The following is a 17,763-nucleotide window of genomic DNA, read 5'->3' as shown; positions in this document are numbered from 1 at the left end:
CATTTTTTTCCATTTTTTGTCAGTAGAGTATAGAGGGCACATATATTAAATACACTGACCACAAACTCAAATTTTATGAAAACTTTTTAAAAGCAATTTCTTCAAAACCATTATTAACTTTGTTAAAAGTTGTGTGTATAACAAGTAGGGGTCGTGGTTGTGAACGGGTAATAGAATACACGGGTACACGGAGCCCGGGCACGCGGGTAAAAATTATATTAAAGCCCGTGTTTTTAATACCCGTGTATATCCGTGTATAATACCCGTGTATATTGCATATTAATTCAGAATTCAAAACTACTTTATCTTAGTTTATATTAGTCCGTGGCTTCGGGAGTTCATGAAATCCACAGCTAACGCTGCAACGCTGCTGCACTGGAAAATGTTATAACCAAGGTGTATTACCTTTAAAAAATTATAATTAAAAAAATAATAATCGTATTTAAATTAGAATTACACCATCGTATTCAGCGCAAATTTATCTTTAAGAATGTTCTATATTTATGTAATATATGTACATATAAATAGTAAAAAAAAATTTAAAAAAAATGTAAACTGTCACGTTTACATAATTATTATATATAATTATTTTACAATTTCATTTTTATTATAATTTACAGTTTAGATACTTTCCTGTTTTTTTTTGTTTTTTCTTTGCTAGTCATCGTATCTTTATAATTGGCTCTTTTGACAATAAAACACATGCGCATTATTAAAAAAAATCGCACAATGGCTTTAGAAAATTCTTCTTTATGATCTACACAACCGACCAATTGGATTGAATCCCCTTGATCTATAGTAATTATTTTTTCTGACCCTAATTCCCAACGTACATAATAAATGTGGTTTGGTAGTAAGCCACATGTCCATTTATTGTCAGGTTTATGTATTTTATCTCTAAGGTCCAGTAGTAACTTAAAGTTTAAACGTGATGTTTCAGAATATTGTACCTGAGTATTTCCTGTTGCTTTGGTAGAATCTATAGCCAACAATTGGAGCTTGGGTCTCTTAGTACAAATAAAATTATCAGGTTTTTTTTGTGGGGAATTTCTTTTATTTGCTGAGGCAGTAGATAAATAAGATGGTAGTTTGGGAAAGATTGTAGGTATAGCTTTATATTTTAACGTAGGCTTTCCTTTTTCTATTTTATCAACCTTACCACAAGGGAGCTTTATTTCATAATATTTTTCAATATCACCTTCTAAAAAATATAATTCACATACTCCACAATTTGGGGTAAGTATCTTATCTTTTCTTGGGATCGCTTTGGCCCATTTATTTAAAAGCTCAGGGTCCTAAAAATAATATATGGATATTATTATGGGTATTTGTATAAATAATACAATTACTTACCTTTGGTGCTTTAAATATACTTTTATTTCGAATGCCATTTAACAAATTATATTTTTTTTCTGTAGAATTGCCAGTTGAACACCCAGGGGCATAACAATTTCGACTCATTTTTATCTATTTTTATGTAAAACTTAATTTAATTTAATTTAAAAAAATGAAGAACATAACACGTAAAAATATCGAAAACTTTAAGTGCTTAAAGTTACTATAAGCTTTTTATCAATATTTCCTCAATTTGGTGTAATCAATCGGTATCGTCAAACTAGAAAATAATATGCACCAGTATAAATGTATAATACATTTATTGTCTTTATATATAATTAAAATACTTAATTTAAAAGTTAAATTTATAGCGTAAATACAGAATATTAATATTTTTTTTTTATTATTTATTCTTAAAGATAAATTTGCCCTGAATACGATGGTGTAATTATAATTTAAATACGATTATTATTTTTTTAATTATAATTTTTTTAAAGGCAATAAAGTCGAGTATGTCCCTATCTAATACGGGTTAGTCTCAGATTTGACCGCCACGCGGACTGGTGGAGAAATTAGTGCGCTATGTTTTACGGGATGTTTTTTGTGGTAGAGTTTGGCCTCCTTATCTCCAGTCTTCATGGTTATAACAATTGAAATTGATAACGGACAAAGGTGTGTAATCACTTTAATCAGAGGGCTGATGGCGAAAAAGACAACAGTCAACAATAACATTATACGGCAATACAGAGTTGTACACGCAAACGAGTAACGACGATAGCTGAAGCAAACGTAAACATAAATCGCGATGATGATCTCTCGCGGTGGAGTGACGTCTGCAGCTGGTCGATGAGAATAATTCGCGGTATTCAGTGTTCACAGTTTGCATCCGTTCGTCGTCCGTTCATTTCGCACACACGGGAAGTGCGGAAATGCGTTTGAAATGGAAGCCTACTATATGTGGGAGCGGGTCCATCTAACCGAGGACATGAGTCGGTCGTGCAGCTCCTGCGACTGTGTAACGTATTCGTATTTTTTGATATCCGTGTTCCTGTTCACATTGGGCTCCATCATATCGGTGTTCTCGTTCGGGGCGTTCGATGACACTGTTTTCGCCAACCTGGGCCACATGTGGATGGTTGGACCGCTGTGCATCTGTTCGGCCGTCATGATCGGCATCAGGAACATACTGTATTTGCGAAGGCGCCGTGTCATCGACATGGTCATCCGCCAACAGATAGAGGTAAGAACCACAGCCATTCGTTATTGTTTGATACCAGTTTTATTTTATTTTCCGTGTGCCCCAGGACATACGATCTCAACAGGGGCAGTTGGCGGACGCTCAACAACAGTATTCGTTGCCGATACGTACGGTTAGCGAACTTACCTTGCCCCCGTCTTACGAACAGTTGATTGGTAGCCACAGCGAAGAGGGAAGTGATCTACCACCACCGTCATACGAAGAAGCTATTGTCAGCATGTCCAAGGAAACAACCAAAAGTGACAACATTATTGTCCTTAATTATTCTGTTAAATAATTTTGTGAGCATGACTTAATTGCGGGATGGCGTTTGATGGAAATAATTACATCATCAGCTAGAATATTATTCCAGAAAACTTATTTTCCACTTTAGACATAATGTCTTTCTCGAAAATAATAATGCAAAATTAGCCAATCAAAACATTGGTAAAAGTTACAATCGTTTCTTAAAATTAGATCTAAATCAATTTTATCTACCATAAATAAAAATATAATCTCCAGTTTTATTTGTAAATAACTACTCTGTATGATCAACAGTTTTTGTTCTTAATATAGGCTGATGAATGTTACTAAACGACATTCTTTGCTATAAAAATTACAAATACATTGAAGACATGCATACATAGGAAAATTATTGACATTTTATTCAAACTTATTTTTGTTTTATGAAGTTTTTTTTATAATTTGTTATCTCATTTAAGAGAAAAATTTCGATATTAGGTTTTAAAAGGTCTGATTTCAAATGTGTATTTAATGGCGATACAACGGGTTATATATTATTAGGATTTAGAAACTTGAACAATTTAATACCTGAACTGTAGTTTTGTTGTTGTAGATAAATCAATACAATTTCCTATTTTTTGACATTACTAAAGTATCTCAGATTTATAAGTATTATTAAACAATAACGAGCATACATTTTTTTTTAATGTTTTTGGAAAAAATCTGTTTCAATAATTAAAAGTAATGGAAGATTACTAAATTAAGTGTATACTAACCAATGTGATTAATGTATACAATTTATTTTTGAAAACAGTATTATATACAATCAACAGACTTGCCAGTCTTTTAAATTAAAAAAAAAAATATTCAAATTTTGCTTCTGATTTTCCATTTATAGGATTTATTTTTGTAGACCAAGTTATCATATTTTTATTCTGTGATTAATAATCTGAAAAATTCTAATATAAGACTAAGTATTCATAATTGTATTCTAGAAAGTACTTAATTTTAAAACTTACTTAATATTTATTAATTTCTCGATATAAAATAGAATAAATAATAATTCACTTCATAATTTATTATATCCAAGAGCTAATAATTATACTACATTTTAAGGATAAATAATTTTGCATACAATACATCAGAGTTATTTATACCGTTAAGTTTAATTAAAATTATTTAAAGTTAATACAAACATGAACCAAACAAATCATTAATGATAGGTTATGAGCTTTTTGATGTGAATTATATAAAAAAAAAAAAAAAGAATGATACAAGTTTAGTCAATTACTCGATAAGAACCCATTATGTAATGTGTTATTAATTAAATATTTGAATATGTACTAGATGTTAATAGCATAATGTATTAGTTCAATATTTGACAATTATCTTTAAACACCAGTACTGTATTATGCAGAAATAGTTTTTTCCCCTATAAATAAGCTTTGAATATTAACATCAAATTTTTCAATAATATGCTTCCGTATATATTCCATTTATCTTGAGATACCGTTAGCATAGCCATATTACGTTTCCACTGAACTTGTATAAATGTACCAACCAATATTTCTGTAGAAAATGATCTCATGCAATTTCTCCTCTGGATGGTTCTAATATTTACTAATACAATTTTGAATTTGTTAATATACCCATGTTCTCATTTTACTAAAAAAATAATATAATATACTTTTAGTAATTAATACTATTAATGACTAGTCTTCCTTTATTGTTGTGTCCATAACCATGCCATTTTGAACTTTTAAATCGTGGAGATTAACCAATTGTAGTTAATATCGTTGATTGATACTAAAATCTCTCAGTATTGTACTTATTTCTATGAAATCTTTTCTAGTTTATTATTATCAACGGTATTATGTATAACGCAAACCAACAAACTGAATAAATTATTAATAGTCATTAGGTTGCTTATGAGGGTATATACTATATTGTGCTTTAAATTAAAAAATGTTTGAATAATATAGTATAAATTAGTATTTTTTCTAAACTATTAAAATTTCTTTACGAATGATGCTTTTTTTCTAGCACACAATTTATAATTTTCCATATCAAACTAACAAAGCTATTGTTGTTTATTATATATAATTTTTTTTCTATTAGCCAACCAATCACGCATAAATCATAACAAAATATTAAGTCAATTGTTACGACAAGTTATGTCACAGGCAGGATACTGTAATTAATAATTTAGTCGCTAATTTCATATTAGAGCAATAACATTGTATACTCTAATACAGTTATTTTTGTTTACCATTAATCTCACGCTGTAATAATTATTTTTGTTGTCGTTGTCATAAATAAATAACTAACATTAACAAATGTGTGATCACTGTGTAATAATTATACCTAGTTGGCAATTGTGATATTTATTTATAAATAAATAATATATATTATATTAATAATAATTATAATATAATACACGCAAGTAGTATTATAAAAAAATGTTTGAACATGTACTTATGAAATAAATAAAACAATTAACATGTAAAATTGTATTTGTGATTACAGATAATATAATTATTAGAACAAACCCTATTGGATAGATATTTATTTTTCTTCTGTATTTGAAATTTAAATTGAATCCTAATTTACATAAAATAGTATTGAAAATATTTATAAGAATATGAAGGACTATGATGGCCATATTAAATGGCGTTATTGTTTCAAGACAAAATTGTATTTATTGTTCTTTAGCAAATACAAAAAAAAGACACTTCGAATATTTTGTTTACATCAAAATCGTTCAAAATGCTTAATCAATTACAGTTACTTCTTCTTTAACCAAAAATTCGACCTTTTCTACCTGTACGTTTTTATCATCTGAATCTAGTTCATCAGTATCAATATCTGAAACAAAATAGTTGGCATGAATAAAACAAGTATAATTAATATCAATATAATCATAGAGGTGTGTTAGCAAAAATATACCGTTGAACGGTGATACAAAAATTGCCCTTACGTGTTAAACACTTATCAGTAACCACATTATTATATTCACGACAAAGTGTATAGGTATGTCAGAAACACTGTGATACGCATATACGAACTTTTTCCTATGTGTTACGTTTTCTGATCTTCATGCTTTGATATATGCGACAATGAGAGAGGCGGAGGATGTAACTAACAGTAAAGAGTGAAAGATATGCGTATTATAACGTTGCTGACATACGTCATGAATATGGTGATGTGGTAAGTGTTTTATACACAGAGCGTTAATTGTTTAGTATGTATAATGAGATAGAATGACAAAAAAGCCATGAACTAATCATTGAAAGTATTCCAATATGTAATGTTTTGAGTGGGATTAATTAAAATATGAATTTCACTTACGACTTCTAATAGCCATTCTTTCAGCCTTTTGTTTATTCCAATCCTCTAAACGTTTGCTGCGGTATTCTTCGAATTCTTTAATCAATTTTCTACGTTTATCAATGACTTCCTATTTAAAAATAAAAATAAAATTATAATCAAATATATTTGTTTTATAATAACTTTGTCAATTATACTTTAGAGGCTTTGGTCATTCGCATTTTGTCTTTCGTCTCAAACTGAGAAGTGTATTTTTTCAAACTTTTCTTGGTATCCTTTTGTTGTTTAGCACTCAACAGAGTAGGAGGTCTAGGTCTCCATTGCATATGACAATAGGTATTTGTATTGAATCTATTCAATATTCTTCCTTGGAATGACCATATCCAATAGCCTGTATCTCCCTAAAAAAATATTGATACAACATTAAATCACAAATAAATAAGTGCAATACTGTCTTAATGAAATTAAAAATAATACGCTTTACAAAAATCATAATGAATAAACTCCTCTAAAAGCAAATGAAGTAACAACTAAAGCAATATTACAGTTGATTATTTCATCATTATTTGTGAGGGACATTTGCAACAGAACATTTTGGAAATTTACATTATACTCATTTGAACCAACATTAAATATCTTGATCAAATTCTAGTGTAAGTAATCTGACATAAATTAATTACAGGTCCAATTCGTGAAATTTTATTTGACATAGGCATAATTCCATAAAAAATTTCAGGGAGGCAAACATATTTAAAATCAATGTGGGGGGGGAGGTCGATCCAACACAACTAAAAAACTGTATATTTTATGGGGGAGGGGGGGGGGCTAATGGGATATTTGGATGGTCTAGCCCCCCTGTGATTTCCGCCTATGGTATTTGATATTATATTTAAGTGATTTTTAATGATATAGAAATACCAACTTAACAGTTAAACTATTTAAAACTTGTCTGGATAAATTAGCATTTAATATAATGGTATGGGAAAATGTTTTAAGTTATATTTATACCTTAGTTTTCCACGAACTAACGCCAGTAGCAACAAATCTTCCGGTTGGATCCCATTCAATATCAGTTGCTTTATAATGTTCAGTAGAACACATTGTGGTGAAGTCTGCGGTGTCAACGAATTCCAAAGCACCAGAATCTCGGATTTCAGCAATAACGATATATTGTCCGGCAGGTGACCAAAACAAATGACTGCAGAAATGTTTGTCTAACTTTTCTATACGATAATAATACAAAAAATGTAAAATGTGTCAACAGTTGACTAAAATGAATAAATGTTGCTTACATTTTATAGCAATTATTGATTAGTTGTACTTAATAATGGTACAATTATGCTTTGCTTATAATATAATTATAATAAATTCATAAGAATATTGCATTCACATACATGCACATTTAAAACTTTTTTTATAAAATTTGAAACCAATCATTTTATGTTTGAAACTAATTGTTATAGTATTTCAATAAGTTGAACTTACTTAATAAGACTGGAGCTTGGCCAGATTTGACATTATAGAAGCTTACACTATTATTGCTAGGTTCACCGTGAATAATTGCAAACTTTGAACCAATTGGTTCCCAAGCAAATGCATGAATCGGTTCTTTAATTTCAACACTGTCGACGGGTATATTTTTCTCTCTCATATGAAATATTTCAAAATTGAAATACATACCCTATAAAAATAAATGAAACTTATTAAGTGTAAAACAATATTATAACTAATAAAAATCAAAAGACTAGATAAATTCTTACACTGTATTTAACATCTCCCTTCTCACGTTTGATTTTAGCATAACGGTCGACTTTAACACATAAATAGTCACCGGCTTTTTGCCAATGGATTTTACAGTCGGCTACATTAAACAAATTGTTAGCTCGAATTTCTTTGCGGCTAAAAACAAATTAATATATAATAATAATAAAAGGTAAGAATATTTTTTACAAAAGAGGATACAATAAATAAATATTGTTTTAATATTTATGTTGCTTTTAGTAGTTTTCACTAACCTTGGTATTTCTAATAAAACTACTCGAGCCGGTACATCTTTATCTTCAGCAACCCAATAAGCGAGTACATTGTCCCTGGGAGACCAACTAAAATCTCGAATACCGTTGACCGTTATACTTTTCTTGTCCAACAAACCAAAAGACTAAAAACAAATATAATAATAAATAAACAAATAAATAAATATTTTTGCTACCTTTTAGGTACTTACTGGAGTTTCATAAACACTTAGAGTATTATGGCCGATTCGGGCAAAATATTTGTCATCCTTTGACCACCTTAATACATTACCAGCCATTGGAGCATCTGAAATAAATGATCGCTTTTCGGCCCCAGTGCGAATATCAAAAATTGTCAACTTTTGTTCATCATTATCTAATGGAGCATAAGCCACCAAATATCTAAATTAAAAAAAAAAACAAGATGAAACTAACAGAAAATACAATATTTAAAAATAAACACACAAATGACTTATTGACTTACTGTTCACAAGGAGAAAAATCAACAAATTGTACATTGCGATGAGAGAGCTTTAAAACATTTGTGAAATTTGGTCCTCCCCAAAGGACAACACCTTGCTTGTGCAGTGTTGCTAAGTATGTTCCAAGAGGTGACCACATAATTAGAGATTCAGTCCATTTCTTGAAGAAAAAATCAATGTTATTCATCAAGTAAAAAATTATCTAACAATTGTACTTACTTCACGTTCAACTAATTTTGTTGGCTGTGGATTGCTATTCAGCCAAACTTCAATATGACTGTTTACATTATAAACATAATATTGATCAAATGCATCAGGTTCACTTAAGAAATATTGTAGATTAGGCCTTTCTGGGAATGGCTGTAGAGTAGGAGCTTCCCATTTTTCAGGAATGTCGTTATATCTTAAAAATATCAATAATATTAATCATTATACACTAACAAAGCTATTAGTTTATTTAACTCACTTCTTGTAGTCAGAAAATAAGTTGATTAAAAAAGTATGTTGTTTGTCTAGTTTGTAATTATTAGCTTGCGTAACAGCTTCTAATGCGCTTTCGTGTTTTTCATATTCAATAAATATATAACTAATAAAAGAAAACAACGGTTTTATCAAAATTAATGGTAACATACAAAGTAGAATGTTAAAAGTACTCACCCTTTAGTGTGACCATTCTCAGATTTTGGATAGTAATCGTTGAGAATTTTACCGAACTGTGCGAATATCTTGGTGATAACTACCTTGAGTTTGTCGAAGCGTTCGGGGTTGACTTGGGGAACTCCGTCAACAATAATGACGGTGTCTACGCCATCGGACACTTTGGGTCTCTTCTGCAGTACATCGCCGAGCAACTCTAAAAATGACAAACGTCACACGAATGAGTGAAACCTCCAAGTCCGATTATTTCCTGTCTTACCTTCGTCGGTAATGTCGTCAACGAAATTTTCCAATTCATTGGCGTCGGCATCGTCCTTATTGTACTTTCCTCCTCTTTGGCCGTCTTCGTGCTTTTCGGAATCTTTTTTCTTCGCCATGGTAGCTGTCGGGAGTCAACCGAATTAAGTCAAGACGACGGAACGAAAAAAAGACTGGAAAGCGCAAAAGGTACGAGAAAGAAAGCTTCAATAGACATTAGTCAACATTAGAAAATATATAATTTTTACAGGTTATGTTTCTGATTACGTGTGGATGCCGCCCGCCGCGGTGGGCCGATGTCGTTGGGTCAGTGTGGCCAATACATTGATATTAAACTTTGTTTAATCTTTAATCATCATGGGCCGGTACAGGTACAGGCCAATCGGAGAAGGAGGTCGGTCGTATTTTTTCATATTAATTTATTGTTCGCGTTGATTGTTGAAAGCAATAATATTAGCAAATAACAATTTTGGAGGGAAGGGATTAAGTGAAATGGGTTAATAGAGCAACAGCAATAATATTGTTATTATTACGGACTTTTATAGTACCACAGATTATATCTATAGCCAGATTGATAAATTTCATATAATCTGTGATAGTACCTGTAATGATCAATCCAAATTCCAATTTAATTTTTAAACGACAGAATTCATCGGGTTTACAATGACTTGTGTTTTTTCTGTGCTCCAATTTTCAAATTCAAATTGGACATAGGCAGTTGATATTAAGGTCAGAAATAAAAAATTCCCAGTATCTTCTAACTTTTCAAAGTAAAGTTGGAATTTTTTTTTGCTTTAGGCTTACTTCAGGCTTATTACATTCCATGGCGGCTAGTCACCGTAGACCCTATATCCTAAGAGGCTTGAACATGATCTGTTTTTTTGTTCAAAAACAATTCTTACAGGGAGCATTGAACTTGTATTTTCAAGATTCTATTTCTAAACCATATAAAACGACTTTGGATATGACCAATTTTCACAATATTTTGTTATTTTGATTATGTTTGTTTTAAGCGACGAAACTAAAAATCGAAGTCCAATGTGCCCTGTAAAAAATTATTCGCTTTCTAACGAAAAAAAATTTTAATCAAATCAGACAACTCTACGATGTGTGAGAGTTTTTCCTGTAAAGCGTGTTTTGAGCTAAAATTCACGCATTTTATTTTTGGTCGGAGGCAACAAAAATGCATATTGCCTAAATATTGCCCCTTATTAAAGACACACGAGCAGGCCTCTTAACTCCTTTTATTATACCAGTCGGCAGCCACTCCAAAACTGTGAACATTTCTTACTACATATCACATATGTATGTATACAATTGTGAATACCTATACCTATAGGTAGATAGCAGCATGGTGAACAATATAGAAGTATGAACCACTTACAATTCGTCGCTAGACAGCGTCTGCAGTAACGCTACATATTATGCAAATGAATTAAAGTGAACACAAATATAATGCTTAAAATCCCATAGGAATCAATTATTGAATTTGGAACTTTGTAATATGCAGTGCTGCAGTGGTATAATATCGTTATAACTAGGTACCCGTGGTAATCGATTTAACGCAAGAGACCCTCATCAAATATTTCAAAAACTTTTAACGCTTTGGAAATAATATTTGTTTACATAATTTGAAGTCCATTACAAAAAACAATAGTTAAGCAATTTCGAAATACATCTTATTTTTAAACGTTTATTAGTTTTTTTAATTTTGTGAACTACGTCGTAGGTACATATAACATAATATATTTAATGTCATAGGCATTAGATTCCAAAGCAAAATAGGTACCTATAGACGATCGGGAGTGAAATATGTTCAGAGGTTAGCAAAATATTTGTCCACTTTTATTCACTCATTTAAACTTTAATTATCTACTTGCTTATAAAATATTATTAACACTACTCGTTTAAAATTTGATTTTTATAATATAATATACTAATATATTATATTGAAATTCTTAGAATAATATTTTACTTCAGTGTATAAAATTAAATATGTACGCTGTCATTTAAAAAAGTATAATATCCTAAGACCTAAATTATTATATAATATAAGTAACAATAAAAAAATAGTAAAAATATGTTTTATCTCCAAAACATTCATATTACTCATCGATGAATATTATAAGTAGGTAATGAGTGTTTTTTGTTAAAGCATTGGCATTTAAATATTACAGCAAACTAATTAAAAACATTAATCACTATATTAAATTATTATAATTTATAATAAGTCTTATATTGAGAAGGCATGAGAACGTTTAATAGGTACCTACACACATGTTATTATCAATAATTTTAATTTATAGGCACCTATACTTAGGCGAGGATTATTATTTCTACCTTCCGAGACTTCAAAAAACGAACCTTGGCTGTAGAGGACTGACCTGCATATTAAACACCATTTAATGATAGTGTATTCTAATAAACTACTGATATATGTAGCCATGTAGGTCGTAGGTACATATACTGGCGGGCTTATGCAGTATAGTCAAGTTATGTTTTGTATAAATGAATGTAAAGCCGTAGCAAACAATTATACAACGTAATTTGTTTCCTCATACGGCTTATTTATCTAAAACAATAGATAAAAACGGCGAAATGATTCAAGAAAAATTAACAAAATTAATTAAATATTTTAATACTTACATAATATCTATTTTATTCAAAAATATTATGCAGTACCTATGCAGCCTGTACCGAATAATGATATACCTAATATAATAATATAATATTATGGTGATGACTGATGGTATAATATTTTTACAAAGTTTTCATAATAACCACGTAGTTTATATATCAATACATTTTCAAGTTCCTAGGATGATTTGAAATAGTTGTGAAATAATGCATAAAGTTTTCCAGGAACCACCGACGAGCTGCAGCGGCCCCGTCGAGTTATGTACACAGTCGGGCGAGTGGTTTTTCCGTATAGTTAGTAGATGTAGGTTTTCGCAATTCACTAGAAATCTACCGAAACATAATATAAAATGGCTATGCGAAACATTCTGTGTTCTCTGTTTGCGCAAAAAAAAAAAAATGCTTACGGACATTCATATATTATATATATATATAAATACATCACTGTACAAACAGAAGAATCCTCGCAACCCTCAGAATTTAAAAATATCGGAATTCCATTGTCAAAACGGTTTTTTTTAAAAATGTTTTTTAGTAGGCAGGTTTGTTGTATAGGTACATATTATATACATACTACCTACGCATTTAAAGTTTGATTTACGGTCAAATTAATTTGTTTTCAGCTGATAATGATTTTCGTTTTGATTTATTTTTTTACACAACACCATTTTTACATAATGCATTTGTTCTCACAGGCTTAATTTTTTCAATAAAATACAGAAAACAAAGTTATATCTGTTACAAATCTGAAATCAGTAACTTTAAAAAACCACAATCGAAAATTGTTTCTTTCATAAGCGATGGAAATATGTTGTTGAACGATAAGAATGAATTTAATTTTATATGATCGCTCCGGAAATTTGTATGATACCGGTTATTTTTTATCGTAATTCGTAATATTTGACATTTGGGGTTGACGCCGTATTATAGAAAACTGATTTTCCGCTGAAGGATATACATTTTCCGAATAAATTCATGCAAATTCCGTTGGTACAAAAAGTTGACACAGGAAAAATAAAATATATAAATGTCCATATATAGGGACGGCAGAAATCATGTTACTTCACCGGCCCTATATTTTTATACAGTATCAAGAATATTAAGACCGTACACGACTACACGGTACTCGTTTTTAAATGTCAAGCCTATTTATATTAGGTATTTTATAAAAATATTCCAACCAACAACGTGGAGAAAAATTGTATACAGATATTATAAGTAGAATATACCTACGACCCACTTATATAATTTGTATGAATTCGTATTCGACTTTTCCAAAATGTGCTTAAAAAACCAGGATTTTCCGGTAGAATTGTAATGTTTAACTGTACAAGGGTTTTAAATATTGAAGAATACGACAAAATTAGCAAGACATTAATTGTCATCATCAGCGAATACGGTCACAATTGCTATAAATTCTCTAAGAGTTTATAAGTACATCAAATTATGATTTAATATAATATAATATCTTTATTATAATTTATAACTATATAGCCATATAGGTAATTGACGATAAACAATTCAAATAATTTTGTCAGAAAATACGTAAAATGGCAAAACCATATAAGTACTGTAGGTCTTATACAATAGTATAATAGGTATGTATAACATAAACATTTCATTAACATAATTCTCGATAATTCCAGTTCGGAGAGGCAATGAAGATATTAAGTTGCTGTAGCGTTTCAACGACGGCGGTGCAAATATTTACGTTTTTTTTCTACTCCTTTCGGGTGGGTTACAGTGATTTTTATTGCATCGGACAAGTGACGTAAACTATTTTATTTCCAAGCGCACAATGCAAAAAATACGCAAGACCGAAACAGTCTGACGTTTCATTTTACCGGACCCAGATCGTAGAGTAATAATTATTGTTATTATTATTAACAGTGTAATGACAAACAGATATATACGTACACACGCTATTGGAATAACGATCTTATGATCCACGAAATTAAACAATTAATAAATATTATCATTATTGTAATTTTTAATTACGTGGCCAGTATATTTTATTCGAAACCCAAAGTTTCCTGCAGTTAGCCCTTATAACCTATACTCAAAGTCAGTGGTGGATCTAGAAACGTATCAATTTATTAACCTATAAATGCTATATCAATAGGGAGGGTCTGGCTCCGTCACTGCTCAAAAGTCTCAAAGTATAACGGAGCCGTTTAGGTCTACGAACAGAGCCAATCGAATAAATTGAACTACGAGTGATTAACAATGATAAACATAACATAACGAGTTAAATTCGAATTCCATTGCAAATCATTGTATAATACCTATAGGCACGAGTGCACAACGTGATGAATTTATATAGGGATTATGGGGGGCTATAGCCTATTATGTTTCTGATACATAAAATATAATCTAAATATGTAACTAAAAACAATTTACGAGATGGGGAGATAAACACAATTTCAGGGTAGCTATAGCTACCGAAGACCCTGCCACCATTCTACACGTCTATGTTGTATAATACGCCATGACGCAAATTCTGCTATTGATACCATGACACCATGACAAACGACAATAATTCTGAGCTGTGTTATAAAGGCCGACCCTTTATATTTCTTATGACACCTACTTTATAATATTTGTATAACCATCATTAATTTATTGTTCTATTAGCGTATAATATTAGGTAGTATAATAGTATAACAGTACAACATTTACTGTGTAAGTGTTTAATATTAATTGATTTATATAATATGCATATAGTGTGTGAAAAATGAAAATATTACGGTAGGAGTGTAGAACTAACATTCTTCGAAGTGGTATTGATCGAGAATAGCATTTGCCTATAGTCTATACTTACCATTTACCAACTAAATCCACTATCACGACTATTTGACATGGGTTTTTTTTTCCCGTTGTCACACATAATATTTGAAATTAGGCCGTGAGTGTGTTAAAATGTAATTTTGTTTAATTTTACATAAATTTGACTCCAAAATTAAATGCAGAAAAGAACTTTTCAAAATCTTAAATAAGAACCATCTAATATTGGCAATTATAGTGTATAAAGCCGTAAAATACTGCTGCAGGTCTCTCAAAAAACTATTTTATAATACAGAATTTATTGTATTTATTTATTTTTATTTATGATGGAAATTAAACGACAAAAAGATCATGTGAAGGTTATGTTATTATTAATTAGCTTCAGCTGAATCGAATACAATTTATATTTTATATAAAATTAAAAATTAAATATTATTATACACTAGCCCGGATTAAGACATTTTGAGACCCAAGGGCCAAAGTTTTAACTTTTAAATGAGGCCCCTGTACGAAAAAAAATATTAATGTATATAATGTGTTCCGGGGTGAAGTGACCAGCTGACGTCATATGAAAGTATACCAAAAATGATAAAGAAATACCCTTTAAAGATTGGGTCTAACTTTTTTATTTTTGAAGTTATGGGCAAACTTTTTTTTTATCAAAACCATACATATCACGAATTTGTTTATGTATTTTCAAAAGTTTTTAACATTTTGATGTGTCTTATTTTTATTTTAAAGCTATTTAATTGCCCTATCAACACTCCAAAACACGCAATTGAACTAGAAATGCACTAATTATTTTTATTAAATTAAAAAAGTAGAAAAAAATTAGAATTTTTTAAAGGAAATCGTGTATTATTCCAAATAATTTATTACTTAGCATGGGTTTTTTTTGTTTTTTTTGTATTATTCTGCTGAATTATACTGAATAATACATTAATATACCTAGAAAACCTTGAAAGTTTGGTTTTCATAATATATTCCTGTTAATCGTCATAATCTTAGTTTTCCTAGGATTGAGTCGGTTAATTAGTCGTCATTCGTTTAATTTTATACTATTCGGTAAATTTTAGTTGTTATAATACAAAAAACAAAAACTCATAGTTAATAATAAATTATTTGGAATAATGCACAATTTCCTTTTAAAAATACTAATTTTAGACAACTTTTTTCTCTTTTTTAAATGTAATAAAAATAATTAGCACATTTCTAGTTTAATTGCGTATTTAATTGCTTTAAAATAAAATTAAAATTACGTCAAAATTTTGAAAGTTTAGAAGATACATAAACAAATGCATGATACGCATGGTTTTGTTAAAGAGTTAATTGCCCATACCTAAAAAAATAAAAAAGTTAAATTCAATCTTTAAAGGGTATTTCTTCATCATTTTTGGTATACTTTCATATGACGTTGGCCGGTCGCTTCACCCTGGAACACATTGTATATTATTTAATATTAGGTACCTGATATAATAAATATAATATACATGGATATTAGGTCTATAGGCACATAGCAATAAATAATGAATAATTTATCATTTTATTTAGAAATTATAATTTACGGTGTTTTTTAGGTGATTTATTTAGTGTTACATTGCCTATAACGAGGCCCCTAAATAAATTCTAACTATCGAGGCCCGGGTGCCATGCCCCCCCCCCTCTAATCCGGGCTTGATTATACATAATATCTAACCAGATAGATATTTCATTTAACGAGAAAAATTCATTAAAATTTGAAAATATTTCTTTTTTCATACCTTTAGGCTACACGACAATATTTAAAAAAAAATTATGTTTTTTATCGTTTTTGAAGTTTCTGACTTTTTTGAATGACATTTCGAAGCTGTTCAGAGCATTTATCGATTTAAAATCTAGTAGCCCGATACGTATGACACAATTATGTCACAAGTATGAGACAATTGTTTCACAATAACCCTCTCGGCGCCGCCACTGCTGACTTATACTATGTACTTATGAACACAAGAAAAGCAGTTTTAATAAAAGAAAGTAAATAGTTCTATAATCAATAATCTTTTGTACAACGACCCTTTACTACACATAGGTACCAACCGGGTGATCCGCGTATATAATGTATAACTCGTGACACTCACTAAATACTATTAATATTTTTCGAAATATATCTTTATCATAGGTAATATAATAATTAGTAATTACAATATAAAAACATTGTGTATTATAAACACAATATTGGTTAGGTTAGGTTACATTATGTGTACCTATACGCGGCCTTTGAAGTAGTGATTGATGATCCGCAGATGGCAGTTAAACCACAAGTCCGGATCCGAACATGCGTGCTGCATATAATATGCACGTATTCCCGATAAATAAAGCGTTTATTCGGCCATAAAATACGTTATATCTACGATCCGACAGTGGCGGGTCAGCATGCTCGTATTACATTATATATATATATACCTAGGTATACAGTCGATAACCACGTCAGTGGTTTCCCGGTATATACCTACACGCATTGTACATACTGCATACGTATATAATAATATATAATTTATATATATATATATATATATATATATAGGACATTGTTTTGCTATCTCCCACATCGTGATTTGTTTGTTTTTTTTTTTTATCATAATATTTATTTGTTGTACAAACATTTTTCAGCCTGCAGTTTCGTTTCAACGATAAGACCTATAATATTATGATGTTGTGTAGTTGTGTTTAGATGCACAATACGTCAATACTGTACATAATATAAACCGACTATATTATTATACGTTCTATTATAATAATAACATGTATATTATGT

The 17,763-nt window shown here is 30.0% G+C and overlaps 2 protein-coding genes across 2 annotated transcripts; one reads left to right on the top strand and one right to left on the bottom strand.

Moving 5' to 3' along the window:
- Window positions 1-2,013: 2,013 nt before the first annotated feature.
- Window positions 2,014-5,323, top strand: LOC100165451. Its single transcript, XM_001943855.5, has 2 exons — window positions 2,014-2,575; window positions 2,640-5,323. Exons 1-2 carry the CDS (start codon window positions 2,276-2,278, stop codon window positions 2,868-2,870), a joined length of 531 nt encoding a protein of 176 aa, XP_001943890.1. The 5' UTR covers window positions 2,014-2,275; the 3' UTR covers window positions 2,871-5,323.
- On the bottom strand, window positions 5,184-9,814 carry LOC100163394 (eukaryotic translation initiation factor 3 subunit B). Its single transcript, XM_001944029.5, has 13 exons — window positions 9,553-9,814; window positions 9,294-9,489; window positions 9,103-9,222; window positions 8,856-9,039; window positions 8,639-8,796; window positions 8,367-8,556; window positions 8,158-8,300; window positions 7,903-8,041; window positions 7,628-7,823; window positions 7,151-7,365; window positions 6,340-6,543; window positions 6,164-6,272; window positions 5,184-5,680 (listed from the first exon to the last, which is right to left on the bottom strand). The coding sequence occupies exons 1-13, from the start codon at window positions 9,668-9,670 to the stop codon at window positions 5,586-5,588; spliced, it is 2,067 nt and encodes a 688-aa protein (XP_001944064.2). The 5' UTR covers window positions 9,671-9,814; the 3' UTR covers window positions 5,184-5,585.
- Window positions 9,815-17,763: the final 7,949 nt, after the last annotated feature.

Source organism: Acyrthosiphon pisum, chromosome A1 (assembly GCF_005508785.2).
Source record: "Acyrthosiphon pisum isolate AL4f chromosome A1, pea_aphid_22Mar2018_4r6ur, whole genome shotgun sequence".
Classification (NCBI taxonomy): domain Eukaryota; kingdom Metazoa; phylum Arthropoda; class Insecta; order Hemiptera; family Aphididae; genus Acyrthosiphon; species Acyrthosiphon pisum.
The sequence above is the reverse complement of the archived record's forward strand: the minus strand, read 5'-3'. Positions and strand labels throughout refer to the sequence as shown.

Bases quoted from the DNA above. Each gene is read 5' to 3' on its own strand.
- LOC100163394 (XM_001944029.5), bottom strand. From the start codon at position 9,670: ATGGCGAAGAAAAAAGATTCCGAAAAGCACGAAGACGGCCAAAGAGGA. The intron at 8,301-8,366 runs GTAAGTACCTAA...ATTTGTTTTTAG, and splicing joins TAAGTGTTTATGAAACTCCA to TCTTTTGGTTTGTTGGACAA. The intron at 8,042-8,157 runs GTTAGTGAAAAC...ATTTGTTTTTAG, and splicing joins GTTTTATTAGAAATACCAAG to CCGCAAAGAAATTCGAGCTA.
- LOC100165451 (XM_001943855.5), top strand. From the start codon at position 2,276: ATGGAAGCCTACTATATGTGGGAGCGGGTCCATCTAACCGAGGACATG. The intron at 2,576-2,639 runs GTAAGAACCACA...CGTGTGCCCCAG, and splicing joins TCATCCGCCAACAGATAGAG to GACATACGATCTCAACAGGG.